The following is an 18,030-nucleotide window of genomic DNA, read 5'->3' as shown; positions in this document are numbered from 1 at the left end:
ACCACCTTGAAGGCTAGCAGTTGATAGGGTTTATTGCCTTTTTGGCTGCCACCCACCTTTTTCCTCCCTCGTTGCAACCTCCCCACTCTGTCTGGACTGTTCCATTGCTTCCCCCCTGTCACCTTAGGCAAAGGTGCCAAACTGCAACTGGCCAAGCCATATGGTCCCTCCTTGACAAAAGACATGACAGGAAGGTTATATTTGATGACCCAGTTCATGCCTTTGAAAACATACTTTTGCCTTTTTTTAATGTTCATTCATGGGGTTCACCATGAGTGCATATTTTACATGTCATTTATTATAATGTATTTATTTTGTTTTTTGCAGATATTATTGGGCATTTTCTTCATTCTGGTTGCACTGCTGTTCACTGTTGCCCTATTCATTTCAAAGTAAGTCATGATGTGTCTTAATGTTTCAGACAATACAGCTTACAAATGTGTCATACAGTGTAATTCTGGACATTTTTTCTCTGTTTGTTTCAGCTTGGATAAAGCTCTCCACTCTGCTGGCATCAGCTCTGGGTTCATAATCTTTGGCACCAACCTAACCAATCCTCTGAATGAACTACTATTAGCCTTACAACCCGTGAGTATCCTCTCATCTCTCATGTTGAAAAGATGATTATCTTCAATTAAGATATGCTTAAAGTCATATATTCTTGTTTCCATCATCATTAACCTAAATGAAGTGTAATTTAGAAGCCTTACTCTTGGCTTTTCTTAAATGCTCTGGTAATACTGTTTAAAATTTTAAGTGTATGTGCTTCAGTTTACTGCAGGCAAACTTCAAAAACTACAAAATAGGCACCACTTCTATTTTACCAAATACCATGACGTAACAAATTTGCAAAAAGGGAAATTGTACCTCAGTGAAGCCATACTCACAAGTGCATTTTGCATTCTTATAAGTATAGAAAAATATAAAAATCTAATGTTTCAGGGGAGCAGGGTTGAGAGCAAGTCCCAACATAATTGAGAGCACAATAGAGGTAAAATGGCCAGGATAAAAGATGGAAAGTGCAAAAGGTAGACAAAATTAGAAAAAAACATACCTATTACCTTTGTAAATAACAATGATTACCATATGCGGTGCTCAACAACACCAACTAATCTAGAACCACTGTACACTCTCCAGGGGGTGCTTATATTGTGCATTCAATCAAGTTCCATCTTATACATTTTTCTGTGAACCACATTTGGAAATACAGGAAATAAAAAGTGTAAAGTTGAAGTGCATTGTATAAAAGATTGATGTAAATAAGGTACAAAGTAAACGACTCATTAGCCATAATTATTCTGCATGTTATGTACAGCATCTGCATTATGCACAAATGAAATTGCCATTCACAGATAATGAAATATTACAAAAGATAGATATATTGAAACATGTAATTAAACGGCTAATGTATTGCATCAAAGAACAGCCTCAGAATTTTGCAAACCCGAAAAGATCCAAAGAAAACCTTGGTGTAACTTGGAAACCCATGGATGCTGATTAATGAATCAAATGTATTTGCTTCTTTTTCTCACCTCTCTTGCCTTAGTACCATTGAAATAATCAAATCCTGCATATTAGTTTTTGAGCAATCCAAAAGGCAACCACTATCAGATATTTATGTGTCAGTTACTATCTTTAATTTCAATGTAATAATGTCCATAGTTACAAGCCACAGGTTGATGAACCACTAACATTTTTAAGCAATTTTACTTTGTTTCTTGTGCAACCCAGTGCAAACTGCACAAACCTTGATATGATGGTAAGAAAAAGTTTGTGAACCCTTTGGAATTATCTGGTTTTCTGCATTAACTGGTGATGAAATGTGATCTGATCTTCATCCAAGTCAAGTACAGACAAACACATTTTACTTAAACTAATATTAATATCGCACAAACAATTCTAATATTTTGTATCTTTATTGAAAATAGCCATTAACCATTCGCAGTGCCAGTGAAAAAAAGCAAGTGAAGCCTTGGATTTAATTACTGGTTGAACTTCCTTGGGCAGCAGTAACCGCAGGCAAGCACCTCCGGCAGCTGCCGATCAGACCTGCACAATGTTCAGGAAGACTTTTTGACCGCTCTTTCTTAGAGATTTGCTTCACCTCTCTTTAGGTAATTTCACAGCACATCCACTGGAATTAGGTCTGGGTTCTGGCTCGGCCACAAGGTGGACGGTCTTTGTTTGAAGTCCCTCTGTAATAGATTTACTTTGATCTTTAGGGTCATCATCCTGCTGCATTACCCAATTTCTGCTGAGCTCTAGCAGGTGGACAGCCACCCTGACATGATGCTATAAGATATCTTGATAAACTTGGGAATTCATTTTCCCCTTGAGGATGTGGAGTTTCAAGTTTCAAATCATGATGCTCTCTCCACCGTATGTCACCTTGGCAAAGCAATGTTGTTTTGGAGAGTAGTTGCTTCCTCTGTGGCAGGACACCATACTCCATGCAGCCATGCACCATGATTTGTATATGATAGACTCATGAAAAGAGATGTCAACCAGCTCCAGTGATTCCTTTAAGCCGTTAAATGTTACTCTGAGGTTCTTTGTTATGTTATTGATCATTCTGCATTGTGCTTTTAAAGTCATCTTAGCTGGTTGCGCACTTCTAGGGAGAGTAACTCCAGAACTAAATCATCTCCATTTATAGACAGTTTGTCTAACTGTGGTCTGATGACTATCTTACCTCTTTGAGATAGCTTTGTGCAAATCAACAGTTCTTTTCTTTACAAACTATGGTTTATATCAGCAGATGTTTCTTGTGAATGGTAAAATCAAAATGTTCAGTGTTTTTTCACAAGTTAAAGTAGCTCTAACCCACAGCTCCAATCTGGTTTCATTGATTGGACACCAGGTCTGAAAGCCCCTGACTCCACTTAGCTTTTGTTGATGTCATTGCTGAGGGGTTCACATACTTTTTCCAACCTACACTGTGAAAGTTTGAACGATGTGGACAAGAACAATACAATAGTTTGTGTTTTATTATTTAAAATCGATTGTTATTGTTAATGTAGGTAATTCCAAAGTGTTCACTTACTTTTTCTTGCTACTGTATGTGCAGTGTTAAATGACCAAAGTCTTACTGTAATTATCTTGAATGTGAACTGTCAAGATTGACAGAATATGAAATTACTACCATTACATCTTTCCTCCAGCTCATTGCCACAGGTCTGGACATGGAACAGAATATCTTCTGTTAAACTTAGTATTCTCCAGTAGATTTTAGAGAAAAAATGACTGACAGCTGGGACCATTAAAGAATTGCTTCATAGACAGTGGCATTGATTAAATGTCGAAGGCCAGTGTTTAGACGTATGACCTTGGTATTTAAGGAATTAAGTGCACCATACCACCAATGGAATACTATGGGGATCAGGTTTGAGGTTAAACCAGAACGTTTTAGCTCGTAGAACACAATCGATAAATATTTATATGTTACACGCACTGTGCTTTTATGTTTGAACTGCATCTGTAATTAATCTTTTTACTGAAAAAACGTGTTTAACAGTCCTGACAATGTCTGAGTGCACTGCACAGTGACCAGCTCAGATGTGCTCTAGATTAATTGGGCTGGACCAAGTTGTGTTGATGGTATTTGCTCATCAACAGCTCCAAGCATCCTTGGGAGGCAGCCAGGCTGAATGACTTTATATGTGATTTGCACATGTGAGACATGTAGCTGACCTTTGTCATTGGTATCACAGGTTTTCCCACTGGACTATATCCTGATCACAGTCATCACCATGTACTTTGTACTCACATCGATGGCTGGCATTCGCAACATGGGCATCTGGTTCTTCTGGATAAGGGTAAGCATATGTGCTACATGTGTGTTACCATAAAAATATAAATACACCAATATGAATACACTATTAATTGCACATTAATGTATTTTCTTATTTTTCAGCTGTACAAAATAAGACCAAAGAGAACTCGTCCCCAGGCTCTTCTCTTCCTCTGCATGATTCTTCTCCTAATTGTCCTTCACACCAGCTACATGATCTACAGCCTAGCCCCACAATATGTCATGTATGGCAGCCAGAAATATCTTGTACAGGTAAGGAAAAGCATACACTTTTCTGTCTTGCTGATGAGCGCAAGCTCTGACAATGGGGCTCTAACAATGGCAGTGTTGGTCAGTCATTGGGTTCAAACCACTTCGGTCCAGGTGGATGTAGGCAGCAGCATGGTCTCTAGGGGCTGGTAGTGGGGCTTTTAGACTCTTGTTCCTCTTGGTTTCTGTCCATATGTATCAGACTGTGCGGCCATTACTGTGTGGCTCTGTTGTTTGACAGTCAACCCCCCTCCTGTGTGATCTGATGTAGCTCTGCTTTCTGTGTGTGCATGTGGGGTGTGTATAAGTGGTTAAGATGCACCCTTTTGTCAATGCCAAAAATCTTTTAAACAGCATAATTAAAATGAACCTTAGTGTTGTTTTTGCTGAAACATCCTCTTTTTTAAATGAGAGGGAAAAAAAAAACCTTTTTAAAACCAGCTCTGTATGACTCACAGGGTAAACATGGCTTATTCCTATCAGCTGCTGCCTTTTTACCGACAGGATCTGAATATATTGTCTCTCAATACCAGCCAAGCATAAACAGTGTTGTCTAGATAGTACAGACATTAAATATCTTCAATTTAAGCCCCTTTAGTTACTTTAGTAATCTTTACAGTTCTTTTAAGTGAAGCAAATCTTTAAATGTCTGTAAATCACATCATGCTTACCTGTGTTTGTGTTTTGTGTAAACTGAAAAACTTGAAGCATCTTCTGGAAAACGTCCTGGAGGTTTTTCTGTTAGTTTGTAAAATATTATGTCACTTAAGGCTTAAATCTCTGTCTACTGCACAAAGTAGTTTGTCATATTTCTTTGTTATTGGCACAAACGTCTCTATTAGTGTGGTATTTACAGCCTGCAGCGTTGCCAACTTTGCGTGTTTGTTGCGTGATTTAGAGACTTTTTTCAAAAAGGCACCTAGTGACAAATCCAGTGACATTTTAGACAAAGCTTGGCTACTTTCCACTGAAAATAATCGCCAGTACTGCTCAGCAAATGAGAGGCACACCTCTCACTGTGTCTACTCTGTTTAGTGAGTGGCGGAGAGGCAGAGCAGCAGTTTGTTACCCAGATGGAGGCTGTGTGCTGTGTGAGAGACAAAATAAGAACGATATTGTGTTGTTTCTAACTTTCTCTCTGAGTGATCATTTTATAAGTAAATATAGCTGAAATCACAGCGCAGTCTTTGTCTTTATGTGTTTGGAGGTTTTGTCAGATGGTGTCATGGTTATAAAATCAGGATTTTAACAGAGAAGAGCAGCAGCTTACAAGTGGCTTAGAAGTGACTGCTGGTTAACATGTTGTCGTAATGGGGCTGTGTTTCAGTCTCTATTTTAAACTTGTTGCATTGTCTGACAGCAGAAACAGAGAAACATGTAAATTAGAACAGCTTTATTGAAAATTCAGCTGTATTGAAACAGGAGAGAAGCAAACAGATAAAGGGCTGAAACTGACTGACATTAGGCAGAAGGCAAATACTACCATGATGATGTCAGTTGTTTACAGCAATTTTCCTGACTTAAGTACTCAGTTTCGCACATTGACCACACCAAACCCAGCCATATACTAGGTTTTGACCAAGTCTTGTGTTATTTTTTTGTTTTGATCAGAGTCAGATGCCCTCAGCGGGTGCTACATCTGGGAATGCTACATTTGGCACCACAAGGATCTGTGATGCTGACGCACCTGAGGGTAAGTCTGTCATCTCTGCTCGCACAGTAAGGTAGCACTGGTCTAATAGTGAGATGCTGGAAGAACTTACAACACATCATCAAAGATTTATTCTTCACAAGGCGAGTCTATACTAGAAGAAAGGAAGGACAGTGTACAACCCGGCCATTTCGTTTGGAACACTGTTCAGTAATCTTTATCGCCGTTCATTATTCATCAGAGGGAATAATTCCAAGGACAAACATTTACTAATGCAGTACATCGCCTCTTACTGTCTCCATGCCAACGCATATTATGGTAAATCAGCCATGAAAACACAAATGTGTGAACATACATCATACAAGTAAGCTTTATCATGGTAATTTATTCATTTGCCTAATGGTCAAGCCAGGCTCTAGTCGGTGGTGGAGGGGATATGATAAAATCACTATATTTGGTTATAAAGCCAGAGATTGTTCTGAGATAGAGATATATGTATATTGTATCATACGTGCATGTTTTCTCCCAGTTCAACCATTTATACTTTAGACTGACTTTTGGACAAAATCATCCACTAAGACAAGTCTATCTTTAACCTGTAGGAGTGTTTGAGCTCTTGTGCATGCTTGTTTTTGTTAGCAGGGGTCTGTTTGTGCAGAGAATTATTATTTTATTCAAAGGATGCTCTCCCAGAAGATGCAGAATTGGAATATAATTAGAGTAGCTAATGAGCGTTGTCGGGTTTAAATGTCAAGTATTTTATAAAACAATTGAGTAAAGTTCAAATGAAAACAGTTCAGTGGGAATGTTTCATTCTTACAGTCAATTAAGTATATTTCATGTTATAGATTTCCTCTTGAAGGCATCTTTTGACTGTGCGCCATGTAGTACTGTTTAGTTAGTCATATGTAGGAAGGCTATCTGACAGTTAGGTCATTTGAAAACTAATTTCTTTAATTTTTTGTTTTAGTTTGGTTGATTGCAATTTGTTTTTTTACAAGGAGTTTTGTCTGTCCAGCATCAAGTTGGTTTTCACCTCTTGGGGATTGAACATTTATTATTAATATTATTATAATTTTTAAATCCACGTTGATACTTTAGTCTTAAATTAAAGTTTGACATCAAATAGAATGTAGACTTACAGAGGCAGAGAGTAACTGCAGGCATTAAAGGCAGTTTATTTGTTTACTTCTTCTACTTGTGGGCAGGTTTTTTACACATTGCAGCATAGAGGCTTTGCCCAAATTAATTAGCTGATAGCTCTCTTAAAGAACCTATAAAGTTGATATTCAATCACTACATCAATAATGCTGTTGCTTGTTGTTGTATTCATTATAGTGTAGTACAGGAAGAGATTGTTGGTATATGGTCCATCCATCCATCCATCCATCTATCCATCCATCCATCCATCCATCCATCCATCCATCCATCCATCCATCCATAAATCCATCCATAAATAGTGTCTGTCTATTGTAATCAGGATACTGAATGTGTTGATTATGGCAGAAAAGGCCTTATAGGGTCGTAGTTTTCAAGTTATCACTGAAAGTGAATCTTTGTTGTAAATCGAGAAAGAGCCAGTAGTGATTAGCATATGTGGTCGGGCTCTCTGCAGTGGGTATGGGCCATGATTGATGATTATATAAGGGTTGTACAACATGGAGATGCTAATGGACTAATGCGTTTGACATATGAAAGAAGTGCACCTCTTTAGGCCCTGTTCTCATGAATCAGCAGCACCTTGCACAAAAGGCAGTCAGCGGTCAGTGTTGCTATTTTTGTGGCCAAAGGCCCACGGCCAAGCTGAAACATATTTAGAGACTGGTCTGATTAGGCAGAATACAACGGCCGTGACCAATAAAATCAGCTATTCTTGCCACACATAAAATGAGTGGTATTGGGTATTTACAATATCTTAATGTAGAAACGCAACCAGAGCTGCTTCTCCTATGTGGCTGATGTCCCTTTCTTTATGTCATGGAAACCTTTATCACCTTGTTTTGTGTATACTGTAAAATGAAGACCAATTTTAATACCAATGCAGTTCCAACAATTCCAGGAAACATTTTGAATAAGAAAGAAAATATGATGTATGATTTTGGTTACCTTTGGCCATATTTACCTAAGTGATTAATAAGTTACCATTCAATTAGTCCAGCTATGTTTACACATGATAATATGTCAATAATGCCAATACTACATTCAGTAATTACATAAACTGACAATCCCCCATACTCTTGTTTACATAACTACTCAGACAGAGTTGTGGCAATGAATTAGCATTCTTTGTTTGGTTGTTTGTTTTTCTCAAACAAATAATTTGTTTGCTATCCATCACAATTAACCCAAACAGATTCATCAGTGATTCTGCACCACTTTTGCATTTAGTTTAATGCAGCCTGCAGGCTGTATTGTGACTGTCTACAAGAGAGGTTATAGATAGCCCTTAGAGTTGAGTTGAATTAAGTACGTAAAGTATGTTCCTGGCACCACAGGACCCTCACTTCGTAAAAAGAGAAATCAGTTTTTTTCCCACGTAGTATTAATTATTGAGAACAATTTTGGTGCTCTCCACTGAATGGGTTGTAGTGTCAGAGTCACCAGGAAAACAGCCAAATGTAATTATTCTGTCTCCCTTTTGACCAGTTGAGGGAAACTGATCCTATTTTGGCCATCTTTGAAATGGCTCCCACTTTCATAACAGCCGTTCTACCACCTACCATAAGGAGGAGGCAGTGTCAAGCAGAGACAACACATGTGACTGAGGGGGAACACAATCAGAAGCCTAGTGGCTGATATACTGTAGAAAGTAACAGGTGACATTTCACTTGTGTGGCGAAAGAGTGCAACTCTTTCTTTCCCAGTCTGGATCAACTCCTTTTTCCCAAAGAAGAGAACACTTCAGCAACACTTGGTGTGTCAACCAACCAGCTTATCTAAACTAATGTGTGATGCTTGATCATTTGTACTGAGAATCAGTCTGAGCAACTACAGAATGAAAAGTCATGTTGATTAAATAGATCGATAGATAGATAATTAATTAGAAAACATTTTTATTGTGGCATTTTCATTTCCCCACTGTATTTAAAAATAAAATACAACACAACAACACATAGGAAGATACATGAATGAAATTACAGTATGTATGTATATGGTATAATATCTGTTACATACATTTGGCCTGGTCTGTGTGTTGTGGTATTCAAATACCTGTTGCATCCTGGTTGGCTCAAGCATTTAAAAAAAAAAAAAAACCCAAAGCCAACATTACAACATTAAATCAGATAGTGTACTATATTGGTAATTCTTTTGTAAACATAGAAATAGTATTCTTTGTGCCATGTCTCCTAGGAGAAAAAAACAACTTACCGCAGAGTTTGTGTTACACAAACATTGACATGAATTGACATTGGATTAGTGTCTAAATTTCAGGCCCCTCTCTTTGAATGTGAAAAATAAGAATGGGAATGTCTTGTGGTAGAAAATGGCATCAACCTTAGAACAGGCGTCACTTTGTAATAACCTTTAGTGTGACACTGGCTCAAAAGGCAGCTGAGGCAAGAAAGGATAGAAGTCAAGCTGGTGACTGATTGGCCAGTTTGTCACAGTGGTTTAATGACACTAACATCTTGGAGAGCAGGTGCTCAGTGCCAAGCTCTCCATTATCTACTCTAAAGTCATTATCACGTCATTACTCATTTACCGAGCATAATGGAAAATGAATCTTCAGGAATTAGTTGCCATGGCCCCAGAAAATGTGAACCCTAAAGTCCTCTTCAGTATATGATGATTAAACACAGGGTATAAAGGTGTTTTCAGGAAAAGAAGAATCTAAGTTCTCTTTGTGCATTATTGAAAGGTCTACTGTCTGGCGCTCTGTGCAGTAGCGATGCTGCTTTGTTCTTTACTTTAGCAGCTGATAGGGAAGAAGTTTCATCTCAGTCCATTTAATTTTACATTCCTACCCTCCCGAGCACTTGGCACAAACTTGAACCCTTGCAGCACTAAATCTCTCCAAGTTTGGTTTTAATATATTAAATCACTTTATGAGTTCTTTCAATAAATAATTTTATTAATGAATTTAATTTTATTTTCTATGGCTGAAACCTAAGGAATTCTCAGCATTAGATGAGGCTGCACTATGAAATCATTCCTACCACCATGATGCTCAAGCTGCTGCTTCTGGTGGGGGAGCTGCTTTGATCATAAACTCAGACTTGCATCTACGTTCATCCACATCTGCCTTTGTCAGCATAGATGAGATGTGGCTGTACTTCCCATCCTCTCGGATGATGATCTATATTTTACGTGTTTTTTTTTTCTTTTTCCGACAATTGTCTAATTATTAAGGATCTTAATAGTGTGAATAATCAGTCTAACCTATCTGAATGTCTCCATCTCATTCATTGATGCATTCGATTTTCTTTCATTATGACCGCTCTCATCACAGATTTTTCTTTCTTCATATCCATCTGTAATGATCACCTCCTCATCCAAGAAAATTAATAATGAGTCCACTCTGTTGTTTATTCCTCTTAATGCCCCCACCGCTAAATCGGCAACTACCATTATTTGGTTACATTAGTTCCCTTGACAGTCTACCCAATGAATTTTGTGAAATTCTGTACACAGCGCTCTTTACTCACTTTCTTCCCCAAACCAAAAACAATTTTCCAGTTAAATCTGTTTCAGTCTCTAAAAGAACAGTGTGCATTGTGTAAAGGCATATTACGAAACCTGTGTATGTCAAGAAAAATATCATTTTTCATGGAATCGTGGCTCAACACCTTTTTTAAAGGAAAGTATATTTCACTCTTATCAATAAATCCAATTCAAATGCTTGTTTTCGACACAGTAGCTCAATTTACCACCAAACACCCTCTGGGTCATTGCAGCTGATGAATTTCTTGTTCTATTTCACCTCTAAGTTTGACACTGTCAGAGACAAAATTGTAAAACATTATGGTATAAGACCTCTCAAAACTGCTTCATTTTGTGTAAATATCCAGCTTTTACCATGGAAGACATCACATCACTTCTAGTTTGAATCCCAGTGATAAAACTTCTGATACAGAGGAGCGTTTTCACACTGTGGACTGCTGTCTGTTTCCTAGCAACTTGCCAGTTTCCACAGCATTGTTTTAAGGGGGGGCGGGGAGGGTCCAAATATCGTGTGTTGCCTGTGAGATGTCTGGTGCCCAGGCAATTTGCAACAGGAGACTCCCTCAACCCCAACACAAATTAATAGTAATTTCTTTTGCATCAAGGGGATCGTCATCAATTTACATTACAATTGAATATGTCAGTCAAAAGTTGTTCTCTTGAAAGAAAAATGTCCATCTTGTAATCCACCTGGCGATTCTTTGAAAAAGCAGTTTCAAAGAATTTCTGTTTGCTTAGAGTTGTATCAAAAGAGCTTCACTATTAACAATACTTGCCAACTAGCCTTTGAAAATATTGGAGCTTTCAGCTGAAGAGCCAGTGGTTTCTCTCAAGAGCTGGTTTGGACCAAAAACCTCTGTCAGGACCTCTAAAACCAGACTGCAAATAAAGGGACAGATGTTAAGCTGTGTGACGTTCTTGTATTAGTACTTCAAAGGGCTCAATTTTAGAGCTCTAACTGCATCCCTGCATCTCAGAAATCTCAGAAAAGTGAAATAATTCAATTATTACCAGCTGTAATAGAAAACAAGACCCCGTTTGTAAATTGCTGCAGTTTTCTTTCATGGCCTCCTGCTGGTGTAGTCATTGCTTTAGGTAAGGTCCAGTTAGGTTACCTTTTCATAGGTTGTCTTTTGTATCTGCATCTCAAGGTTTTGAACGCTGCTCAAATGGACAAAATGGATTAATTAAATAAAAAAATAAAATTTTGCACAGCGAAAAAGATGCTTTTGTTGAACTTTCATCAACAACACTAATATTAGAGGCCAGAGATTTGAAAAAAAGTCCAGTTGAAGGAACATCAGCATCCTCAAAGGACACTGGAATGAGAGTGCTCTGTTGCTCTTTAGATGGAGAGAAAAGTAAAAGCATACAGTGTAGGTACACGAGTGCTTGCTGATAGAGAGGCTTTTACAACAGACACTGTGTGTGTGTGTGCGCACACGCGCATAGGGTTTTATGCATGTATTTGTGTTTGAATGCAGAGATGAAAGTTATACATAATGCATCATGCTACACAGGGCAGCACTCACCCGGGTATCATGAGTCAAGGTGAAATTACCTGCACTCGCACACTGCCCCATGCTCTTCTCAGAGAACAGTAATGATTTCAAGGTGAAGCGGGGTCAGTGGCGTACATGATAATATATTTAGGCAGACCACTGTTGTGAACCATCTGTAGGTCCCACTTGGAGCCGTGCAATTCAGGTGAGCAGCTGGAAGGCTACAGATGGCTGAGGCACCGGAGGAGAAGAGCAGGGTCATGGGGATGAAGATAGACCTGCTTCTTCTGTTGTGTATTGATCCTGGTGAAGCAAAAGCTGACTGCTGGTACACCTTCAGCGCTCCCAGGGGACCTCTCTATCTAATCTTGATTATAGATGAAACACTACAGATCTAGATTTTTGAAAATACTGACTGTAATGAATAAATTCTAAACCACACTGGGTTATTGCTGTGGAACTTGATGTCACATAGCTTGGTATAAGTCTGATTGCACCGTTCATGGGGTTCAAGTCAGTGTGAAGAGCTGTGTAAGAAACAGTGTGATAGGAGCAGCTCAGCAGGGTTAGCGTTAATGCTCCAGATGGCTCTCTAACATAGCCAGACAGTGCATTTCATTTTCACTTCAGCTTTGTGGACTTTCTCGGTGGCCTTGTTCCATTGATACTATATAAGTCTAATCAGGAGTGTATTGAAATATTTGTCTTTTTTATTGCTTTAGTGTACATGGCTAAGCTAATTAATACATGTGATCAGAAGGGAAGCATTTTTGTCCCTCTGCCTTTCTTCCTGTGTTTTCACAAAAAAAAAAAAAAAAAAGGAATTGAAGCACAGAGGAGAGACTCAGACACTGCATGCATATCATTGGCACTTTCCACATTTGACGTCACCAGCATTTCCTGTGCTTGCCAATACCCATTCATGCACATAAAAGGGAAGAACTGGGCTTTAGAATTTTTATGTTTTTCCTGCCATCTGTGCCAGGCAGATCAATAGCTGTATCAGTCCTGTCAAAAACTGGAGAGCTAAGTCTCAAAGGTTATGTCATCAGCATAAAGCACAGAGCTGCTTCACAGACAAAAACAAAAGCAATTGGCTTTTATATGTAATAAATGAGTCGTTCTCGTCAGGTTTTTTTTGTTTTGACGTGTTTTATGGTGCTCAATCAATACGGATTGAGCTGTCCTTGGTCATAGCAACAAAATGTCACTCCAGGAACACAACAGAATAAAGTTGTGAAATGTCCTCCCTGTAAATGGCAGCATTAGAAGTCAGCGTCAGGTTCACATTGGTTCATTAAACGGATTACTACTGGAGAACATATTGGTTTCTTTGTGTACACTCTGGCTTCTGCATTCGTGGTAAAGAGAAATTAGAAACAAGCATCCCTTTGATGAATAAGAAAATGATGTGCTGCTTGGTAAAGGAGGTTAGCAGGCGTGCGAAGCTTTTCATACTTTCTGTGGGGGACTCTTCAATCTACTGTAGGGCAAGGACATCACACAAGGATATCACAGTTTCTCTTAGCTGGTTTATTCATGACTAAGGCACACGCAAACAGATTACACACATACACACACATATAATATGATGATGTCACATAGCTTGGTATAGCTTGATATAAATTATATATATATATATATATATATATATATAAAAAATTAAAAATCATTTGAAAATTTTCAGGTCACATAATAATCTGGAAAATTTGCGAGTGCAGAAAATGAAGTTGCATTAATTTTACCTCATCAGAGAATGGGCGACGCATTTGTAACCCATAACCTATTGTCCTCTTGCACAACTTGCAGGGTCTCCTTGCGTATCCTTGCTTTCACCTTTTTACCTTTTGCCTTTTTGATGTGTAATGGATACATTTGATGCATGCCTTCAAATGCATATTGCATCATTCCATTTTTATCCATGGGTTTAACCATATTCACATTGACAGTGACATGTCTTTCCTCTTTTCAGAAGACTGGTTGTCTTTTTTAGTTACAGTGACACAATAGCCTGAGGCACAGCTCCATGTAGTAATAGCCTCTGTTTGGTTCTTAAGTTTGTACACACCCCCTTTTTTTAAAGACAGATGTATAACAAGTTGTGCAATTATAAACACTGTAACAATATATGTTTTGCATTTTATTGCACTCATGCTATTTTTCTGGATGATAGTCCACACCACAGAGAAGGCTGTATGTCTGTCTTCTTTCCTCTCTTCACTCCTCCTTTACCGTTTCCTAGTTACTCCTCTTTTACCTTCTACCGCCATAATCAGTCAGAGAAAGAAATCTAGTTTTTCTTTTTTCTTACTTTATATGATGATTCCTTCCTTCATTCCTTTCTTCCTTCCTTCTGTCCTTCCTTCCTTCCTTCCACTTGCCTTCAAAATGTAAAAACCTTTACATTTTATAGGGGGTTGCCAAATAGTGACCATTAACTCAAATCTGTCATCTGCTGAAAACATTTTTGGCTCTGAACCTTTATTCAAAAATCTGCAGTAGATATAACTACTGTATATAAATACATAAAACACTTGTGTATTCTCCAATGGAAATACCTTCTGTGTTGGGATCCAAAGCAGTGTTGTCATCCTGTGGAAGCTGTGTAGTACTAAGTTTTCATTTTATATTTTATCTATTTTCATAAGTTTTAATGGTTCACTTACTTGGCTGTTCCCTAAGCTTTCAGCCACATCTCACAGCCCTCTGCTTAAGGAATAGCTAAGGGAGTGAGGCATGAGTTTAGCCCCAAATGTCAAGAATAAACCCCTGAGCCTAAACAGGACAATATTATAGATTCTGGTTTTTGAGAATGACAGATGGAATTGTACATTATTCTGACATGGCAGGAGACCATGACATCATTGGTTTTCAAGACCAATTACACTTTGTTTTTGTTTTCTATTTCTTTCATTCTTTTTCCACACTTCTTTGTCCTCATTTTTTTGTTGTTGTTTTTTTTTTTTTAAATTATCTGTAATTTATCTGTTTTATCTGTGTCATGCAGGGACCCTGTACCAGAAAAATACTAAACTTTTCCACTTGGTCTCAGAATGGTGAAAAATATTCTCTAGTTGAAGACGTGACAAGTAAAAATGCCAAAATTTAACAGGACAGGGAAACAAACATACAGACAGAAATATCCTGGTATTGTATAGATTGAATTCTTTCCTTTTGAATAATCTGGGTCTTTAATTGTACATGTATTTTTTTGTTAACTTGTACAGTAAGATTTATGCAGACCTCCTTGTGTTTTCTCTGTCCCTTTCAGACCAGTGCACAGTGACCAGATCCTATCTTTTCCTCCACAAGTTCTGGTTCTTCAGTACCATCTACTACTTCGGTAACTGGGCCTTTATTGGGGTAAGTTCAGGGATGTAAATAAAATGTCATGAGCTTGATTTTAAGCAGAAGGAGCATTACAGTAAAATTTGGGGTGAAAAGAGCTCAAACAGATTGGATTTTTCTCTTAATTTGGCAAAGGTGGATCAAATCGTTGCAAAACGGTCGTTATTTTATATCTATTGAACAATAAAACATTTACAGAAATAACATCTTTAAAACATTTAATTTAATTCAGTATTTTCTTCAGGAAATAATGAGTGAGCAGGCGCACATAATTGAATTCCCATTCAGAAAAAAAGATGACTGGAAAATGCTTTTCCAAGACTGCACACAGCTAATCTCCTATATTGAATAGCCTCTTTTTCCTGGATGCTCCTGTCATGACTCTATCAAATGATCCTCATGAAATAATTCCTAATGTGCGCTTTGCTTATTATTTTTAGGCTTTCCTCATTGGTCTGGTGGTGTCCTGCTGCAGAGGGAAGAAGTCTGTGATTGAAGGAGAGGTGGAGGCCGATGACTCAGACATAAGTGATGATGAATATGTGCACTGAAAATCAGAATTCGCTTGATGGGGTTTGTAGATATGCCAACCCCAAGTTAAAGGGACTAGAAAGTACAGTTTCTTAAACAAACAAATGACTGTCAGTAATTTGTCATAATTTAATTTATTGGTCTTAAGGAGTTCTTGCAGTGGTGTCGTGTGGATTCCAGCCTTGTTTTGCGTTGACGCGTCCGTCCCCTTAATGAGACGGCTCCAACTGTCTTTCTCAGTCAATATTATTGATGACTTTGGGATTCTGGGAGTGTCCTCCAACCCAAGCCTACCTTGAGAATTGACTTCTCAACAGTTTGAAGCTGACACAAATTGGTCATTTTTCTGCTGGAGGAGACACATTATTGCAGCAATAGAGGCAGGGTCATATGCTGCTTCAAAACTTTGTCTAAGCTTTATTTGGGGACAGAGCTTAGACACAAACTGAGTTTTTCCATTCTACATTCTTTTTAGATGCTTTACATTCATCTATACATCTATAGTTGGCTTTAGTATACCTTTTAAGGTAAAAATACTGAAAATTATTGAGTCTACATGTTTTGCCGGCTTATGTTCTGAAAAGCTAATTGGTATAAAAATAATGATTCACAAGTGTTGACAGCAGTCACACTTTATTTCAGTTCATTTTGCTTGTTCTTGTCTGGGATTAGATACGTTGCTAGTGGATGTGCTGCTTTTAACTCCTGCATCTAGTTATTTGCAGTTTCAGACCATTATTTAAGCAAATGTTGTTGTACTTGCATACCTGCACTGTGTGTGAAATGTAAAGGACCAATTGTGGCTGTAGTGTTTTCAAGGGTTCAGTTATTTTTGGTTTTTAATTAAATAGGTTAAACAGCTTTTTGCTCTCTGTGTTGGAAGAACATGAGTAAAATAGGGGAAAAATAGAATTAATCAAAGATATGGGATGGGTGTAATTTTCTTTTAATTATGGATACTTCTCATTTTCAGCAGCAGGCTTGTAACATAGAACTATTATTTTTTCAGCTGTATTAGGATATTTAGCAGTCTGTCAGATTAAATACAAATTGTTGATTAATTAACAATTAACAAATTCACAGATAATATGAATATAATGTGAATATGAGTATGACTTTTTTTAAATTTGGAAACCAAATATTTGTGCCTCATGAATGCATTTTACCACGATGGGCACACACCGCTGTAAATGACAGCTTAATAGCCTAAATTAGATTTTTTTTTTTTTTTGAGATATTAGTTTCCTTTGCTGAGAATTGAGAACCACTGGAGTCAGCAGCTGAAAATGTGGTTAGATGATGATTGCAGAAGCTGTACCACATGCAGGTTTCACCTGTGACTGGTTGACAATATTGAATGATACCTGCTGTATTCAAAGAAATAAAACAATTTTAAACACCCAATGACAGTCTGTTTTTTCACTTTTTTCATATCTTTTTTCATATCTGGTATTCAGTGCATGCTTTGTATCCTGAGATCTCAACAACATGATGTAATTGTACGTATGGTTATGAATGGTTAATATTATAGCATGCTATCATACATATAGCTGTTATTGTTATCTCTATGTGACATTGGTTTTCAGTCACAGTATCTGTATTGCACATAATGACCTGTCAGTCACGAGGTTAGACGTATGGTTGCTGCAGTACATGTAGGTGTAACAATTAGTTAGTGAGTACATGTCTAATTGTTAGTGTGTGCCACATGCTAACTCTGAGTCATTTCATTTGTTCAAAGCTTCAGAGGTTCAACAACTTATTTATAAAGTCTTGTCTGAGTCCTTTCCTGAAGTTGAGGTTTTTGTTTTTTTTTTAATTAAAACCAATACAGTTCCTTCAGCTGCTGAGCCAGTTTGACTCAAAACTCTCCATGGCAATTTTATAATATACTCCCTGAAACACCTGATCATTCCTCATGTCACTGTCTATAAAACATTGGCAATGTGGTTTCTCCTGAGTCACATGGAATATCCATCTCTAAAGTTTGTGATGAAGATAAAGGAATTTAAAATTGGCCTTTTAATTCTGTGATACTCAGACAGGATTTATCTTCATTAATCACTGATGATAACGAGCGTTGTGACAAAATAATACTGTGAGTGAGAAAGTGTGCTCTGCTGCTAAGAGCTGAGGTTTTGACTCAAAACAAGTTCTAGAGTAATAAGGACGTGCGTCAAATGAAACTGACAGTTAAATACATCTCTACTTGGATTAGTATGTAACTCCTCGCTGCTTGCCTCAGATGGATTTACATGACATTTTGTGTGCATGTC

General features: G+C 37.8%; 1 protein-coding gene across 2 annotated transcripts in view; it reads left to right on the top strand.

Moving 5' to 3' along the window:
- Positions 1–17,158, top strand: part of lmbrd1 (LMBR1 domain containing 1) — a 52,978-nt gene extending 35,820 nt beyond the window's left edge. For both annotated transcript variants that reach the window (XM_071480883.1, XM_071480884.1), the window contains 7 exons: positions 328–392; positions 486–588; positions 3,711–3,815; positions 3,914–4,063; positions 5,672–5,753; positions 15,147–15,238; positions 15,664–17,158. In XM_071480883.1, the coding sequence (XP_071336984.1) occupies positions 328–392; positions 486–588; positions 3,711–3,815; positions 3,914–4,063; positions 5,672–5,753; positions 15,147–15,238; positions 15,664–15,774 (708 nt within the window). In that variant the 3' untranslated portion in view covers positions 15,775–17,158. The remainder of the gene's footprint in view (positions 1–327; positions 393–485; positions 589–3,710; positions 3,816–3,913; positions 4,064–5,671; positions 5,754–15,146; positions 15,239–15,663) is intronic.
- The last annotated feature ends 872 nt before the right edge of the window (positions 17,159–18,030 follow it).

The sequence above is a fragment of the Trachinotus anak genome, unplaced genomic scaffold (assembly GCF_046630095.1).
Source record: "Trachinotus anak isolate AG129_WGS33_773 ecotype Australia unplaced genomic scaffold, CSIRO_AGI_Tana_v1 ptg000007l, whole genome shotgun sequence".
Classification (NCBI taxonomy): Eukaryota; Metazoa; Chordata; class Actinopteri; order Carangiformes; family Carangidae; genus Trachinotus; species Trachinotus anak.
This window is presented reverse-complemented; position numbering and strand designations above follow the sequence as displayed.